The 18,569-nt window shown below is 42.9% G+C and overlaps 1 protein-coding gene across 1 annotated transcript in view; it reads right to left on the bottom strand.

Annotated features, from left to right (window-relative positions):
• TGFBR3 (transforming growth factor beta receptor 3) overlaps nucleotides 1-18,569 on the bottom strand; it is a 178,768-nt gene that overhangs the window by 33,546 nt on the left and 126,653 nt on the right. Inside the window, exons 6-12 of the mRNA XM_084851937.1 lie at nucleotides 17,234-17,402; nucleotides 14,052-14,199; nucleotides 9,656-9,845; nucleotides 8,393-8,703; nucleotides 5,753-5,905; nucleotides 1,263-1,403; nucleotides 120-287 (exon numbers count right to left, since the gene is read on the bottom strand). Of these exons, the coding sequence (XP_084708063.1) occupies nucleotides 120-287; nucleotides 1,263-1,403; nucleotides 5,753-5,905; nucleotides 8,393-8,703; nucleotides 9,656-9,845; nucleotides 14,052-14,199; nucleotides 17,234-17,402 (1,280 nt within the window). The remainder of the gene's footprint in view (nucleotides 1-119; nucleotides 288-1,262; nucleotides 1,404-5,752; nucleotides 5,906-8,392; nucleotides 8,704-9,655; nucleotides 9,846-14,051; nucleotides 14,200-17,233; nucleotides 17,403-18,569) is intronic.

The raw sequence follows: 18,569 nt of genomic DNA, 5'->3' as shown, positions 1-18,569 counted from the left end.
TACATTTTTTTGCCTGAGGCGATGGTGCAGTGCCAGCTTAGGGCAAGAACAGACTTAGCTGAGCTTCCATCTTCCTAGAAAACATTTCATTGATTTCGACTTCTGTCAGAGTTTGTTACCTCAACAAAAATCTGACCATTCTCTCCAACGGAGAAGAACCCTTGAGTTGGGGTACTGAAGAGGGCCGTCTCATAAAGTTCCATGCCAAAGGTCACATTGCCGATGTATGTTTCAGGCCAGTACATGGGAGGCTTGGGAGCTTTCGGTTGATGGAATGTACAGTTGAACTGTGACAGGCAAAACAAGAGAAATTAACTTAAGTAGGCAAACAAGAAAAAGAAAAACATCACTGATGGGGTGGGAGACAAACAGGGATAGCTTTCCACCTCTATGTATAATCACTGACTGCAGAAAATTCACATTAAAGCAGAATATGGCAGAGTCTATTTTTAATCTCAATATTTTAAAATATTCTGTGGTTCACAAGGATTTTAATAAGGAAAAATCAAGTATTTGCTCTGGACCCACCAATCACTCCATTGCTTGACTCAGAACTGATTTTCCCCTCCCATCTGGCTTGTCTCTCTAGCTTGCCCATGGCTGGTACCCCAATGATCACCCCCTCCCAACAATCCTCTGACCTTTCTAAAGCCGCAACTTTGAGACTCTTTCATGGTGAACCTCCCTATATCAAGAAAACCACTCTGTCTGCCCTACATGTACACACAGCAAAACAGAACTGGTAGTGCTTGTTTACATCCTTAGCCCAACAATGGGCAGATTAGGGAAGGACAAAATAAAGCAGTACAGGGTCACAGATGCCCTGAGGCAGGTATAGGCAACCTGGTGCCCTCTAACTGTTTTGGACTACAACTCCAATAACCCCTGACCACTGGCCATGCTGGCTGGAGTTCTAAGGTTCTTGGGGGAAACAACTATGGAAACAAAAAGCTTATGGGGGAAATCTTGCAGTGTTGCTATTATTGTTCACCAGCATTTATAAATATGAGGGATTAGGCAGAAAGCCTCTCAAATTGCTTTGAAAGGGAGGGAAACGGTGGGCACTCCAGGTCCAATGTAGGTCCAATGAAGGCTCCAGGTTTGGTGAAGACAGACTGCACTGGTATCAGGGAGAAGCTTTTGCTTCACTGCGTATCACGAGGATGGCTTACCTCAGACTTGGAGAATCAAGGTTCTAGTGAGCGATAATTTCTCAAGCAAATTTTCTTTATGCAGCTAGACTATGGGAAATTGATACATACCACCACAATTTCAGGCCGACTAGAAAACGTGAAGCCTGTTTCATCAGCGTCACCAGGGAATCCATTATCCCCTGATTCCATGTCTTCATAATCAACCGCCCAACCACTAGCTTCAATTTGTGATGACAGCTGAATTACAATCTTTAACAAAGGAAGAAAAAAGAAGCAATAACTTATTTTCTGTCAAGGCTATTTGGGTCCTAGCTCCATCGCGCTTATCCCATTGAGTCAGAAATATTCACCAAGAAAAGCGACTGCTGGGGAAAATCTAATGCCATCCAAGCATCCTTACACTGATTACTATTTCTCTCATTTTACCTTTGAAGGTGGTGTATTCCTTTTTATTCTCACAGCCATCATGTGAAGGAAATTAGGCTGATATAGTGGCTGCACAATTTAATGCTAAATCACAATTTAACTCTACTTTGCTAGATAAGCCAGCTAAACAATCCAGGGTTGGTAGCTGGTTTATTTAGGAACCGACTAGAGTTTATTTTAAACCAAGATTCCTTGTTTGCATGTAACAACAAGCCAGGAATTGGGCAAAGTGAAACTGAATGCAGTGGAGGGGGAGTATGTGAGTTTGGGGCTTCACTTGGGCTCTTTTGTGTTCATGCACATAACCCTAAACTATGGTTTAGCATTACGTGAAAGTTCTACAGTAACTTGTTTAAGGTTACTAGTGACTTTTGTAGCAGGGATCTGAACTGCTCTATTCACCACACCACACTGCCTCTCTAAAGGAAAGCTTAGCAAGTGTGAGGAAATGCCTTCAGCTTGTTTCCAAACTTTGAATCTAGTTGAGCAATAAAACTATTAGGCTGAAAAAACAGTCCGGGGATTGGTATGTAGATGAATATACCAGCAACCCTATCTCTGCTTCTGGTAAAGCTATATATTCAGCATTGTTAAAAAATAAAGGCTCATTGGACTGGACTTGCAATACATCCTACTTTTCAGTAATCAGCTCAAAATACAATGGGCAAAGAGTTTTGAATTTGTGCTTATTTGTTCTTTGTCTAAGGTACAGATATCTGTAATTGCCTTTCCTACTTTAACTTTCTCTTCTAATTTTTCTCCTCACTGCTGTATCCATTCATTCCCACCCCCGCAACTACGGTTCTTTTAGTTCCCGTATCATAACTCCTACACTGGGCTGCATTAGACATCTTCTGCTTCGTTTTTGTATGCAAACATTCCCCACATACTCAGCTCCTCTGCATTTCCTGACTGTCCAGCTTCTCCTTAACTCAATTTCATCTTTGTTTGCTCAGATGTTGGACGACTGCTCTCCAAAGGAGTACTCTAATGTTTTCAGGCATTTAGTGCTTTCAGACATTTACTTTCAGGCATTTCTCTATCAGCTTTGATGAAACTGCCCTGAGCTTCGATACTCAGAAATATCTGAGCTTTGGATCTCGAGTCAGAGATAACTATTGGTAAGTTTTGGGTTAACCCAGCGTTAAAGATGGTGGGCCAACTGCTAAGTTGAGATCCAGATGTGTATTTTTCCATCGCCTGTTGATCTATGGTTTGGGTTGGGTACATCTCTGGATCAACAGCCAGAAGGTCTGGCCAATAAAGGATTTTTGGAGGGGGGTTTTGTATTTGTTAAAATTTGGATCAAGCCTTGTCTGATCAGGTTGCCTTAGCTATATTTGAGTTGGACAACAAGATCTTCTGTATTTGCCAAAATTACCACTATGCACTAAAACTTCAGAAGCCAAGAGATGTCTCTGCCTGTTTACCTGAGCTAGCCAACATCTACTCAAGATCGCAGTGAAAATGCTGAGTTAGTGCTGAAGATAGAAATCATAGAAGTGACGTATGACTGCTTGTATACCTGCTTAGAAAATCGGATGCTGCTCTTGGATTCAAATTCCAGGTGCTAAACAAATCTTAACTGTACTTTAAAACATACTTCACAAAACAAGGTGCCCTTGCTAGGTACCCCTGAGCAAAAGTACAGACAACATGCTTTTCTGTACAATAGAAAGTTATTTGAGACCTGCCAGGTTGATGTACCAGGTTCAGACTCTTAAATAGGTTTATGACTGCAGCTATTGCATAATGAACCACTACTGCCCTATAACTATTCAGATTCCATGATGTTGATGTTACTGACAAATGGCAAGTGAATGACAGAACTCTCACAGATACAGCCTGATTCTAAGAGTGGAACTAGGTGTTACAAGAGATACAAACTGCTGTTGTTCCATGTATCTTTGCCCTCTCTTGCTTGAGATGTGTACTTCAATGCAATGCTTGGTATGACATCACCATACTGTGCATTTCCCCACTCCTGCCTTTTATCACACATTTGTGGTGAGTGCAAGGAGGCATACGAAACAATACATGACATAGTGGAATAGACGTTACAACAAAGAGAGGGCAAAAAGATATGGAATGGTAACAGCTGGTGTTCCTTATAGTGTATATTTCAACCTTAAGCAGGACTAGATTTGAAATCAATGCAATCTTGCAAATAGTCACTCTCCTGATCTTAAGAATTTCCTCCAGCCAACTAGGCAGGAAAACGTTGTATGTGTAGCCTCCTATATGAGGAATCTCACTCTCGCAGAAAAGAGGAAATAATACCACCTGATGGGCAACCTTCCTAACACAGTTCTGTTTAGGGCAGACCTCTGTTGTGGAGGTGGCACTGTTTCTCCTCTTCCTGGAAGTGTGAGAGAACGGCTAAGCATACCCCATGCAGAACAGATCCTGTCTGTTCTGAAGTCTGCATGGTGGCTGTCTCTCTCCTTATTGTAGGGAGAAGATGCTAGTGGTGGTAGTTGGGAACATTCCCCAAATGCTGCCTCCAGAAAGGAGCACTGTGTTAAATAGGGTTCACTTGTAAACACAAAGTGCCAGTTGACAGGACTTGCCTTTCTTCCTGTCCCGGCAGAAAGCGCTGGGGTAGTTTTTATTAGAAAAGGAGACTGTGGAGAAAGGGTTAACCTGCCCCCCTCCTCTTGCTTTTCTGATCAGATTTGTAGCCTCCTGCAGCTGCATTTCAGTAAAGGGGGAGGTGGAGGTGGCGGTAGTCAGGAGACTGCTCCTGCATGTCATCTAGTTTGCCCTTGAAAGACTTTAGCCATACGTCTGGGAAGGAGAAATGGAGCAGCCACCATTAACCCTGAACCAGAGGGCTCAGCAGGGCTAATGTCAGCTGCTCCTCCCTCCTGACTCCCTGGATCTTCTAAGAGGTGAGAGAAGGAAGGGGAGAGAGTTCTAGTTCCCTCTCTGTGTTCTGAAAGTCAGGAGAAGAGGGGCACTGGTGTGGGTGGTGAGAGGGAATGTTAAGAGACTGGATGTGTGTGGGGGGCTGGAGATTACATGGAAGGTTGCAATAACCCCCTAAAATGCTTTTAAAGTATTTGATTCAATGCAATTAAACTGGAAAGCATTCTTGCTATTTTCTGCACAGTCTGTGCAGCCCATTCAACATCTTGGCATGGATTCATGACAGAAGGGAACTCCCCTCCTGTGGTGGCTGCAGGGAGGTACACCAACTGGACCATCATTTCAATATGATTCCATTTATTACACTGCTTGATGAGACACACTTATTGATTTCCACAACCCTGACTGCTCATTGGAAGGACAGATACTGAAGCTGAAGCTCAAATATTTTGGCCACCTAATGCGAAGAGAAAACTCCCTGGAAAAGACCCTGATGCTGGGAAAGACTGAAGGCAAAAGGAGAAGGGGACGGCAGAAGATGAGATGGCTATGAACTTGAGCACACTCCGGGAGAGAGTGGAGGACAGGAAGGCCTGGCGTGCTATGGTCCATGGGGTCACGAAGAGTCGGACACGACTGAACAACAACAACAACAATTGATTTCCATCCTCTGTGGAAAGTGTTATACCCCCAAAGCAGAAAAAAGGAGCAGCCGTGACTCATGGACTATGCCTGGGACTACTGCACTCATATATGTGAAATGACTTGGGACTTGCTGCAAGCCCACTGTCTTATCAGGTCCAAAATTGTCACAATAAATAAATAAACATTAGAAAAACAGCAACCACATAATGACAACCCATGGGTTGTCGGGAGTGAGTGAGCTACTTCCCGCCCTCTTGCCACTTCTGCTTCATTTCAGCTTTTGCAAACAACCTAGGAAAAGCCTCATTCTTGAGTTTTCCGTTGTGACGTGCGAATCTGGAATTCTGGGTTGTTGAGGGGGAAACAACCCAGAGTTTTAACCCAACAACAAACCATGGGTTAAAGCTCTGGGTTGTTTCCCCCTCAAAAACCCAGAGCTCTGGGTTTGCACGTCTCAATGAACAGCCCAGGACCAGGGGTGTCTCTGGGTTGTTTACCAAAGCGGAAATGAAGCGAAAGCAGTGAGCAGGTGGGAGGCAGCGCAATCCTGAGTAACTATGGGTTGTTTAACCCACAGTTAAAGTGTGAACCATGTCAATATCTGATTATGTCACATGATACAGACCCCCAAACAACCCTTTCTCCTTTAAGAAACTCACAGAATTCAGATACACAATGTTATCCAAGGGGTAGGTTATCCGTTGAGTCCCACAGTCGTGCAGTGATGACTCCAAGATAAAATGGGTCATGTTTGCCTTAGCTCTACATTTAGGATCCAGCAGAGAGAGTTGTGTCCCGATGTAGCCACTAGCCTGAGTAGTAAGAGAACACGATGCATAATTATATCCATAGCTACAATCAGGGCTCTAAATGACAGTGTTGTTGTTTTTAAAGCTTACTACTAAGCAGTTTTACTGACCTCTTCTGAAGTTCAGTATCCAAAGACTGAGACATGATTAACACTGCTGTCAGGAACTGTGGTCTGAATGCAAGCTAGCAACCAGGCTAGGAAACAGGCCGGCTGGCAATCAAGAAGATAAGCGAGGATGGCAATGAGAGGAAAGTGCAAGCCCAGCCTACACAAGCTACTGTTTAGGATCAGGCCAGGGGTGGTAGAATCCTGAGGTGGTACCACTGTACCACTTCAAGCTATAGGTGGGAAGATGCCATCCTTGGATGTTCCCTCATGTTAAAAAGACAACCCTCTCTACAAGTGGAAGAGCTAGCATAGCGGGGAGATTTACTCCTCGCTGTGCAAGTTTTCTACTTGAGGGGATTTTTTTAAAGCAGGGGAGCATTCAGAAACATCACCTGCAGTCTGAAATGGCAGAATCCATTCTACCTCCTCAGGACTCTACATTCTGCTGCATATGTAGAAATGTCTCGGTCAATCAGGGCAAGTTGCTCAGACTAATGACCCAGGATAGAGTCAGCAGCTCAATAGGCAAGAAGGTTCCCTTTGGGTCCCTTGTGTCACCTGACCCATGCTAAGCTGGTTGTTGGAATGCCGCTCTCTGGCCATCTGCAGTAGTACTGCTGAAGTGCAACAGAAAGCAGGCTGGCCATTCTTTCCTATGGCAACCTAGCATAGTGGAGGAGAGAGTAAGTTGCCAGACTCTCACTATCAAATTCCCTGGTTCGAGACTCCTGGCACCCTATAGTTGCTCCAATAAAGAAAATAATAAGTCAGTGCTGGGCAAAGTATAAGGCCCATACTCTTCCGCCAATTTTGCAGGTGAGTCAAAAATGGTTGTTTTAAAGGGGGGGGGATTGGGGGTGGGCAAAATCTATTAACGGGGAGGACTTACCATTATAAAAGGGGGCAGCAGTCAGCTATCCACTTTCTTTTGCTTAACAAAAAAAGTTTTGGCACTGCTTTAAGTGCCTACCCCCCCCACCCCCCCCAACACCCTTGGGGAAAATGCTACATCATGACGTAGCATCATTTCCATTGGGACAATCTGCAGAAATGTTGCTAGAAGTGGTGGCGTGCTGTTTTTTTGTTCAAGAAAAGGAAAGAGAAAACCTTCTGCTGTCTCTTCTTATAATGGCAACCTCCTCCTGCCCACCAGTAATTTTTGTCCAACTCCTGAAAAATCACAAAAAAGTGCCACTTTTCCCCACTTTTGTAGGGGAAAAATGACCCAGCAAAAAAAGCGAGGGTATTCAGCCCAGCACTAGAATAAGTAACATATGAAACATAAACAGTAAATAATTGTAGTTTTTCATTTTACTGAGACACGTTTGACAACTGTCCCCATACCTAGAAAACAGCCTTTCTGAAACATCTGCTCTCCAGATGTGTTGCACTACAACTCCCATAATTCCCAGCTAACATGGCTAATGGTTATGCTGGCTAAGGATTATGGGAATTGTAGTCCGACACATCTGGTCGACAACGGGTTGGGAAAGCTACTTTATCTCCCAGAGAGCAGGGCTGGGCAACTTGTGGCCCACCAGACATTTGGGCCTACAAGTCCTATCATCCCTCACCACTGGTTATGCTGGCTAGGGATGATTGGAGCTGTAGGCCAAGCTGTCTGGATGGCCACAGGTTGCCCAACCCTGCCATGGAGGGTGAGGAAAATAATTCATTTGAAGCACATTTTAATAAGCTGTAAGATTTTGCTCCAACCTAAACATGGATAGCTGTTTCACAATTCCAGCTGTAGAGAACACAAACTTTTGAAAGAGGACAGTTCATTGGCTGGACAGATAGTGTCAACCATATGGTCCTCCATAGCTGTGGGGGTAGGGATGGGTGAATTTGTCGGTTTCAGTTCTGTTCAGTTTCTCATTTTTCCGACCTTCAGTTTGGTTCGTCCCGATTCCACATCTATGTATGAATTTTATTTTTTTTAAGTCTGCATGAACATTCATATGCATTTCCATGTGTACTTCTCCTTAACATATACGTTTTGGGGCACCCCTTTTGCTAATGTACATATTTTTCCAAGCTATTTCCCCTATAATACTGTGCTACTCTGCATTATTTTCACTATTGTGGTCATTTCTGTGTGCACATTTCTGTAGTGTATGGATTTTTCTGAGTGCTTTCCCGATATGCACATTTTTTGAGTAGAGAACTGTAGTGCTAAATTTGAGAAACTGTGAATTTTGGTATGCAAGTCTCTTTCAGTTAGCTCACTGGTTTGGCAGGTGTGAATCTGGTAAATGAAGACAGAACAAATTGCTCAGGTATCCCTGTTTCTCATATACAGCATACTCCGCTGTTTATTCAACATTCAAATTATTCAACCCTAGTTTATTCTAATGTGAAATTAAGACACCATACCAACCTCCAGGGAGTCTTTTGCTACAGCTACAGTCATTGATGTCTCATCACATTTGACTGACAAAGCCACATCAACACTCCCCTGCACTTCTTCTGGTTCTGTGACTTTTGGAAGAAGGGGGTCAAAGCCGTGATTGGCCATGATTCTGTCCATGGTATCTGTTGATGGCAAGGCTCCGTCATGATTCTCAGGAAGGAAGTCAAAACGAATACCTCCACCCAAGGGTGGGATTGGAGCGGGCAGTGGGTTGATGCCACGTAGCAGTTCCTTCAGCTCTGGTGGAAGGAAAAGGTCCTCCTCATCATTCATTTCTTCTAGAGAAAGACAGGAATTTGGAAACGTTAAGTTGCTCCCTTCAATTTCTTTAGAGTTAGGGATAACCCTTGTGCCCCATGCTTTTTTCCCCCACTGAAAATTCTCCCAAGCTGAGAACCAGTGTGGTGCAGTGGGGGACTGGAACTGGGGAGATCTGGGTTCTAGTCCCTGCTCAGCCATGAAGCTCACTGGGTGACTTTGGCACCAGCTCACCCTAACCTACTTCACAGGGTTTATCTGAGGATGAAATGGAGAGGAGGATAATCATCTCTGCCACCTTGAGCTCCTTGGAGGAAAGGTGGGATATAGATGTAATAAAATCAATCAATCAATCAATCAATCAATCAATATCCCCAAAGTGATTATTTGCAGCACCTAGTAAATGATAAGGAGGAAGAGTGTAACCCTGGACACAAAAGTCACAGATGTCTCAACATCCCTAGCTGAATGTCACTGAACATTTTAAAAATTAAAAAATGGAAGGTTAACACCTTCACCTCATCAGTGTAACATTCCACCTAGTGTTTCCTACAGCAAAAATGTCTCTCTCATGAAAACTGCCATTTGTCTGATGCATCTAAGATGGACAACAACAAATATAACAGTAAGTCCTCAGCAACAGCTGGGAACACTGAAATTCTCTTTCTAGCAGAAAGGAAGCTCCAAAGAAGACTATCCACTATGGCGGTCGAAAGAGAACTGAGGGAATGGGCGGGAACCTGCTGGGACATGTGCAGTGGATGGTGGGGTAAGGGTTCCCGCCAAAATGTTCCTCAGCTATAGAAGCTTTCTGAATGAGACTCAGCGCAGGCGCAGAGCCCATATATGTGATGCACGAAGACCATGAAGAAAAACTGCCACTTGTCTGATAAATCCAAGACTCCTGGAAAGTGGACCAAGAAGAGCTCAAGAATGTTTTTGTACTTGATATAAACCAATCTTCTTCCTTACCAGTGTCCTCGAGCCTTAGGTGAAACCGATTAGCAACAGGTGCTTTTGTATAGGAAGTAACTGGACGGTAGCCACGACCATAAGCCCACACGATCAAACTCTCATGAGAGGAGGGGATATCAGATAAAATGGTTTTAGTCATCATCATAGAGCGCTCAGTTTCTTTTCCAAAGCCAACACTGTTTGCTGCCTGTGCATAAAGGAGACAGAATGCTTTAGGATTCTAGACAGAGCTTTTCCTAGTCTTGTAAAACATTTTTTTTTTTAAATGTCACGGAATTGCAGATGTAGCTTAATGTTTTTCCTCCTTTCTGGTAAAAATTAAAATGTGAGAAAAGCAACCTGTTTCAACCACGTTTTCCTTGCGCATGCAGTGTATTTTGTTAAGACAGATGATACCACTTTCCTGATACTCTGGCACCACTTTGATTTCTGAGACTGATTATGTTCAGTTCAATGTAAGCAAGTGTAAAGTGATGCACATTGGGGCAAAATATCCCCACTTCAAGTATAGCCTGATGGGATTTGAACTAGTGGTGACCAACCAGGAAAGAGACATTGGGGTTGTGGTGGACAGCTCAATGAAGATGTCAACCCAGTGTGTGGCCGCTGTAAAAAAGGCAAACTTCATGTTAGGCATAATTAGAAAAGGAACTGAGAATAAAACTGCCTCTATCATACTGCCCTATACAAATCTATGGTGTGGTCACACTTGGAATGCTGTGTACAGTTCTGATTACCACACCTAAAAAAAGATATTGTAGAGCTGGAAAAAGTGCAGAAAAGGGCAACAAAAATGATCAAGGGGCTGGAGCATGTCCCCTATGAGGGAAGGTTACAACAGCTAGGATTGTTTAGCTTGGAAAAAAGGGGGGTAAGGGGAGACATGATAGAGGTCTACAAAATTATGCATCGTGTGGAGAATGTGGATAGGGAGACATTTTTCTCCCTCTCTCAAAATACTAGAACCCGGGGTCATCCTATGAAGCTGATTGGTGGGAGATTCAGGACCGATAAAAGGAAGGACTTCTTCACACAGCGCATAGTTAAACTATGGAATTCGCTACCACAGGATGTAGTGATGGCCACCAATTTGGATGGCTTTAAAATAGGGATGTTAGAGAATTCCGCCACGGATCCCAGGGGGGCCGAATTCCAGTGAATTCGGCCCCCTGGAATCCGTGGCGGAACGGAGCAACCCGCCCCACCGCCCCGTGAAAGCCCCGCGAAATGGAGCCTACCTGGCTGCGGCGCCAGCTCCGGCTGCTGCCGGGCTGGTGCAGACGCAAATGGCGTTCTGAGTAGGGGACACCATTTGTATCCCTATGTTAGCCCGTCATGATAAGCATTTGCACATCAAAATTTACCACTACACCATTGGGACTAATCATGTCATGAAGAGAAGCACTTCAGCGTTATGCACTATGAGAAGAATCGAGTAACTGAGACAAGCAACGGGAGATATTTTGGGCTGATAGAGCAAGTTCTTTTTCAAGCATGCATGCTCAGGAGAAAAAAACTCTTTGGATGGAGTGACTGAGATAGAACCTGGTGTTTGGCTGAGACTCTCACAGCATTGCTAAAAGGCTGACTAGCTTCAGTTCAGTTAAATTATTTGCATAAGTTGTCAATAAACAATACCTCTGCATAGTGCAGTAACATGGAAGAGCCAACCAAAACAGGGGAACCACTGCATGAGTCGCTCTGCCTGCACTTGCCACATTCCCATGTCAATATTTCCCAGCACATGGTAAACAGTAATCTTACAGCATGGAGGATGAATATGGAAGTCCACTTCAGCACGTAAAATTTGCGGGGAAAATACACCCTTTTCATATCAAAATCCCTTCTGAAATCGGGACATGGGGCAAACCGAAAAATAATGAACACTCAAAAGTCAATCCTTAATCCTTTGTGGACTGAAAAACTCCCACATTGTTATAAGAATTAAAGTTAGCACTATGAATTCAAGGCTGAGATAAAGAAATGGAGTCTTTCAAAATCCTTGTTTGAAAGGGCCCTTGGTTCTCCTATAGAACATACCAAGTAATCTTGCAATCTCTGTCTCATACCCTCTGAATGCTTTACTGCAGGTGGTATTGAAAGGAGTTCCATTAACAAAAAGGGTATTGTTAATGCTAGCAAATCCCATTGCAAGGGGAGGATGAGTTACTCCTCTTGAGCTGTCCCTGCCTGTTCTGCTTCTGCCCAAAAGATGATCTCTTCAATTTTTTACACGTTTCAAATAAGTAGGCAAGTTCAGACTGATTGAGATTGCTACGATCCCTAAATTTGTAGGATTTCCTGTTCTCTCTCTCCTTAATATTAGATGAAACAGCTGAACAATTTATTTTTTTTCAGAGGACGACTGTCATAACTGGAACCTGCCAATTTTAAATGGCTGTTTACCTCTTTGCTCATATAAGACCTCTGGTTAATGCTCTTGAACTTATATTAGTGCATACCTTTGGACTAGTGCGTGAAATAAAAATACATACCCAAACTAGACATTGATTTACCTACTTGTCAAATGCAGTTAACTTCAAAGTGTGTATAGGATTTTACTTTTTAAAAAACACATCTCCTACTTGGTCTTTTGCAAGTGGTCACGCTCTAAGCAAACACAATTGGATAGTAAAAGTGTACGTTCAAAATCTGAATTCACTTCAGCCCATTTCTTAGATGTCTTTGTCCCTGTGTGCTCTCTTCCCACATGCCGAGCTGATACGAGCATCTCCAAGTGGTGGTCAACTGTGGCTGGGTTGGATAAACTTATCATTTTCTTCCTTAGCCTCAGAAGTAGGCATTACAGTAAGTCCTTTGCTTTGGCCATTGGTTCAGGGTTGCTTCAGGTGTACATTTTCTACACAGGAACATAATTTATGTATGGGTTGCATGTGATTAATAGCACAATCCTATGTACATTTACTTGGAAGTGAGTCCAACAGCATTCAATAGTGCTTACTCCCAGGTAAGTGTGCAAAAGATCGCAGCCTTACAGTGCAATCCTCTGTATGTTTACTTGAAAGTAAGTCCCAGTGTGTTCACTAGGGGTTACTTTCTAGTGAGTGTGTTTAAGATTGCAGCCTCTGTCTTTTAGAGAGTGAGGCTCCTTCAAAGCTTGACAGAAACTGACCTTCCTGACTGTATTATCTTCTATGAATCTGCACATCAAAACCACCACAATGCCAAATAAACCCCTCAACCTTATTTGTAGGCAACCTGATTTTTTAGCTTTTCCTCTCACCTTCGTAATACTGCCTCTTGTGACCACCGCAATTTGTACTGAATTAAAAACTTTACAAAAATTGCAGAGAGTGAAACTGGTTCAGGCAAATAACCAAAGAACTTAAGACTTTACTTAATTAAGAATATAAGAAAAGCCCTGCTGGAACAAACCAAACATCTGGTCTAGTGTCCCATTTCCAATAGTGGTCAGCAAAAAGCTTCCAAGAAGCCTGTGGACAGGCCCTGGAGGCAACGTAGCTCCAAAGCATCCAAGCAGTATCTCAAAAATGGTTAATCAAGCAACAGTACGTGGCTGCATACCAGTAAATATATAGCTATTGTAAGATGGTGGGATAAGAGTATCCCCGCCATTTGAGTATGATGTCCCTTTGTTTAAAGCTACTTCTGGCTCCTACAGAAACGGATTGACTAAGAACCTGTATATTTGCCCACTGGCCAATCACATCCAGCCAAAGGCCAATCATATCCAGCATATAACCTGCTAAACGCTCATTTTGAATGGTCCCTTCCTGGCCGCTCTCCATCCACCTTTCCCAATGCAAGAAGCTCTACGGGATGTCAACAAGGGACCCTGACATAAGTGTAGCTGCTCTCCTAGCTCACTTAATGTAGATTTTAGACAGACACGGATTTCTGGTGCAGGATTACTGCAACACTTCTGCTGACTGGTTGTGGCACAGTCATCTATGAATTGGCTTCATTTATGTGTGCATTCTTGGGGGCAGGGGAAACTTGCATGGCCTCTAGGACAGTGTAACTGGAACTCATAGAGGAGGCTTACATAGAAGTAATCTTTCCCTTCCAATCCCTCTGGGCATTTTTTTAAGCCTTGGCTATTTCCTCAGTGAGGTGTTAAAAGACAGCTATCAAGTCTTTATCTGCATGCAGAGAACAGCACGCAATGTGTCTCTCATGGATAGGAAACATTCAGACTTGAGGGGGATTCAGTGGCACACCACCCACCAGCTGACTGAGATGAACATCACTCAGTAGCCAGGGGGGAAAACTAACAATCAGCAACATTTGCAAAAGAGGAGGAGACAATTTAGACACTTGTTATCATGTGTTCACTTGTTCATATAAAAGCATAAGCTGTTAACAGTGCCGTGCCTCCTCCAAAACAAGGAGGAGTGCCGTATCTACTTACAATCGCTTCCAGTTTCCCCTTCACATCATGTGACTTGATGACCCAATTGACAGGCTTTCTGCACTTGAGGATAAGTACAAGATCCCTGACAAGTGTGGTGTCTGGCCGAGATGGTCGAATGTCAATGATGATATCCACCTGGAAAGCACTGAATGTGGAAAATAAAGGCAGAGTGTAAGCCAGCATGCCAGAAATTTTCAGCTATCAAACTTCTTCCAATCCATCATGTTTCCAGTGTCTGGCCAGCTGATTAAAATGCTGGAGTTTATCCCAGACGGTACAACATGTGCAAAACAGACTATTACGCCACACATGCTAAAACAATTTTACATAACAATGGAAACAAATTGTTATTTTGGCTAATAATTACTGCCCAACAGCTTTCCTTTCTCATTTAAAGGTTGCTGCCTACTCATTCTCTCTGTTTTGGTGTGGGTTAAAGAAAACCACTTGGAACTTGCTTTGTGTTGTGTGTGTGTGTGCACATGCACAATGTTTTCCCATTTCTGTATCATAAATTTTAGATGTACATTTAGATCCACTTTATTTCATTCATTTGAAGCAAATGTCACCTTATCCCATCTGAAAATAATAACTCTGCAAGATCACCAAGGAAGAAGATTAAAATAATAAGCTGGAGAAATGCATCTGCCTGCTGAGCGTTGGAAAGTATATTTGCTATGATATTTGCACATGTAGACTTACTGTGGCTTTATTTCAAATTCTAAACGATAGGTATATTAAAGGGCAGTTGTCAAAGATTTTGCTGGCTGCTTTAAATCAGGATGTGATTCCTCACTCTTGAGCGTGAGCAGTTCACCCCTCCATCTGTTCTCTTTTCCAGTTTTCTCCCGCAGATTCCTTCTCTCCCCTTCATTACTCCAGAGTACTCAACTGCATGGGCTGCTCTTTGCTGCCTCCTCAGGTTCCCGCCTCTTCCTTTTTTTTAGGCCTCTGCTTGTTTGACTACTTGTTCAGGGGGCCTTTCTGCCCTTCTCTGGGCTCTGACCAGCTCAGCCAATGGCAGCAAGAGACTCTTCAGAACACCCCATCCCTCTGTGTCATAAGGGAGTTCAGCCAGGGCAGCCAAAGGGATCACCGCAACACGTCTCTGACATCAGAGCATTACAATATACATCAAAAAGGTTTCCCCACCCTGCAACTTTTCACATATTGACAGATGGGAAATTGATGAGTACAATCTAGATTTGTAGAAGAGATGGAGGAGAACACAAGCTCATTTATACTTGAGCAATAAGGATCTCTTAAACAGGGCTCCCCCCACCCCCGCCAAAGGAACCTTTTACTCTCAGGATTTTGCAGTGTTGCAGAAACAAAACAAAACAAAACAAAAGCAAGGTCTGGTAACAGGTCCTAAATATAACATTGCATTTTAATCCACTTCCTAAGGTGTTTGAGAAACACCCACAGCGAAAACACAATTCTTTTCATCGTGTTCATGTCACATCTCTTTTAGTTTTGCTTGCCTTCCTCTTTGATTCAAAGGACAAACACTTTGCATAGAGATCAGCTGCAATCTAGACAGCTCCTTGTAGTTGGAAATGCAACACTTCCTCTCCTCATAGTTCTTAATGGACTCCTAAAACATTTCACTATGTGGTGAGGAGAGGAGCAAGAGTCCTCAACTAAAAGATAGATAGATAGATAGATAGATAGATAGATAGATAGATAGATAGATAGATAGATAGATAGGTTCTCATGTACCCCATTGGTTTTCCCCCCCATTTTTTCATATTTAAATCTAGCTATATAGCAGTACTCACCAACATTAAGCTACTGGTGACAACTACTACTACTACTACTACTGTCCAAGCTTTTCTCCTTGGCTCTTACTTCTGACCTTAGTGGGAAATGTGTAAAAAAGCAAAGTACATTTGGACAATGACAAGAAATGGAACATGTTCAACACACTATGCAGTTTTTAGCTTATATTTACCAATATCATACAGTTATTAGCTTACTACTTGTTACGTAATGGAAGCTTAAGGCACAAGCAATGGATCTATTATCTTTAAATTAAACTTTGAGCCAAATTTGGAATGCTCACCCACGGGCTCACTTTATTCCTGAAATTCATGCAGGGTGGCCAGGTGTCCTGCTTTACAGAGGACCGTCTTCTATTTTGGAGAACTGGCAGAGGACAGTCCTCTATTTGAAGGTTTCCCCTATTTGATGGGCTGTCCAGTCCAAGTCTGGTTTAAAGATAAAGAACCATAGGAAGGGAGAGCCAGCAGGGGCCTTGAAGTTGCCCATAAATGGTTAGCAGCACCTGCACAGCAGACTGAGGCACAGGCCACCTAGTCAGTCTTACTACTATGATGAGATGTCTTGTATTTCTCTTTAAATAATAGTTATTATTTCTAAATGTACACCTATATGTATAGATCTGCATATGTGAACATTATGCAAACTGGTATCCTCTTTGTTGATAATGCATTTCCTCTTTTTTGGCTTAAGTGGCCACCCTAACTGGGGGTGAGTTGGGATGTAGATCTTGGGCTCCTGTGCTTCCCACTTACTGTGCTAGAAGTTAATGAGTTCTCCAACATACAACCTCCAAGGGGTGAAGCAGAGTTTGAACAGGCCCTTTAAGACCACAATCAGCCAAGTTTGCACCTCAATGTTTTAGGCCAGACAGTTTTAGGCCCTACATCTTTACTCCACTTACTGGTATTTTTTATGTTATAAGAAATTGGCACTTGGATTCATAGTTGTAAGGCAAAATACGATGTCCTGTTTAATAACCTTCATATGCGAAGCACAAGATTTCTCCCTCATTTAAAATGTTTGCTCTAAGATGCTGAAACTCTTATTTCAAAACACCATAATCCAAAGGCATTTATATCAATTCCACTTTTAGAGAGTTTTGCTTTTGCCACTTCCCCACCCCCACTATGCATTCATGGATTTTCTAGCATATCTGTTCTCAGAGAACATAATGAATGCTTCTTAATTCCATATTTCAATCTCAGCATTCCTGACCATTGGCCATGCTGACTGGGGCTGATGGAAGTTGAAGTCCAAAACATCTGGAGGGCACCAGGCTGGGGAAGGCTGTTCTAGACAGATGCTCTGTGCCTTTAAAGCTGCATAACGGGCTGAAATAAAACTGGTGAAGCTGTTCCTGGTTTGGAGAAATATAATATGATTGGGCCCTTTACCTGTATGGATTAGAGTCTGGTGTGATTAGTTCAATTATATGAACTTCTCTTTCATGGCCCATGCTGGAGACAATGCAACCTTCTGCTGCCTTTGGTTGTAGGTATCCCGCAAGGTAGTTCAGAGAAATAAAGTTCTTTTCTATATTGCATGTTGTAGGAAAAAATTGATCTAAAAAGAGAGAGGGAGAAGTATTTAACACATACACCAGTTCTAACAAATCATTCCTAGATTATCAAATACACTTGTAAAGGTTAAGTTTACCATAGTGACAAGCCAACTGGAACTTGGTAAAATAGGTTAGTACTTTAAAAAACCAAGGATAGATTTCCAGGAAAATATATTAGCACACAATAATGAATTTATAAACTAAGTGCATTTCCACTTGCAGATTCCAAGATGTTAATTGACAAGCAGCAGACAGGAGACAAATGCAGATTAGGGAAACATTCTCTACTATTTGGAACGTGCATGGGGATCCTATTACTGGCTACATGAAAGACCCAGGACACTTTCCTTCTCAAAGGCCAAAACAGTGTGGGCCAGCTCTACTGGTCACAACCATCTACCAAACACAGTTAATACACCATCTTGATTCCATCATTTGTTTCAATGGGGCTTGAAATGCATTACAGTTGTACAGCAGCAATGAGGCCTAGGGCAGGTAGAATGCTTAACCCTGGTTAGTGGATAATGCAAGGCTTCAAACCAAAGTGGGAGCCTGAAATTTCAGTTCCCTCCCCCAACCCAAAAAGTCTGACATCATTTCCAAGTCAGGCCTATCCTCATTTGAGTTGCGCTGCACATCATTTCCTCCTGGGGGATCATGGGGCTTACCTTTAATTTTTTAACTCCAAGCCCCATGATCCCCAGCAGGGCATGACTTTCTGTGCATCATTTGTAGCTCCAAGGTTAAGACTTTTTTGGGAGGGGAAGGTGGAGGGAGGACTGGCAGGGAAATGATGGGGAGGCAGAACAAATCCAGTTTGAATCAGAGGAGGATACACCTGACTGATATTGATTTGGGGGGTGTTCTGGAGGATTTCACACATCTCTAACCATGTTTTGTCACATTATATTAAGCTAAGTCTTGCCAGTAGAGAACATGTATAGGGCGGCACCAACTAGATTTTTCAAGGTGGGGAACACTGTTAATGACGGTTTGCTCACTGCAGATGTAACAAATAAACATGGTTAACATAAACTATGGCTTGCAAATCTACTTCAAATCATCATTTCGCATCTTAGTTCAAAGTCAATGCTTAATCAGGGTTTAGGGCAAGATATATTGGCATCAGGTCAAGTTCTTCACAACTCCATAAGAACATAAGAACACCT

The sequence above is a fragment of the Heloderma suspectum genome, chromosome 4 (genome assembly GCF_057233095.1).
Source record: "Heloderma suspectum isolate Gila_16-S chromosome 4, 16-S_ref, whole genome shotgun sequence".
NCBI lineage: Eukaryota > Metazoa > Chordata > Lepidosauria > Squamata > Helodermatidae > Heloderma > Heloderma suspectum.
The sequence above is the reverse complement of the archived record's forward strand: the minus strand, read 5'-3'. Positions and strand labels throughout refer to the sequence as shown.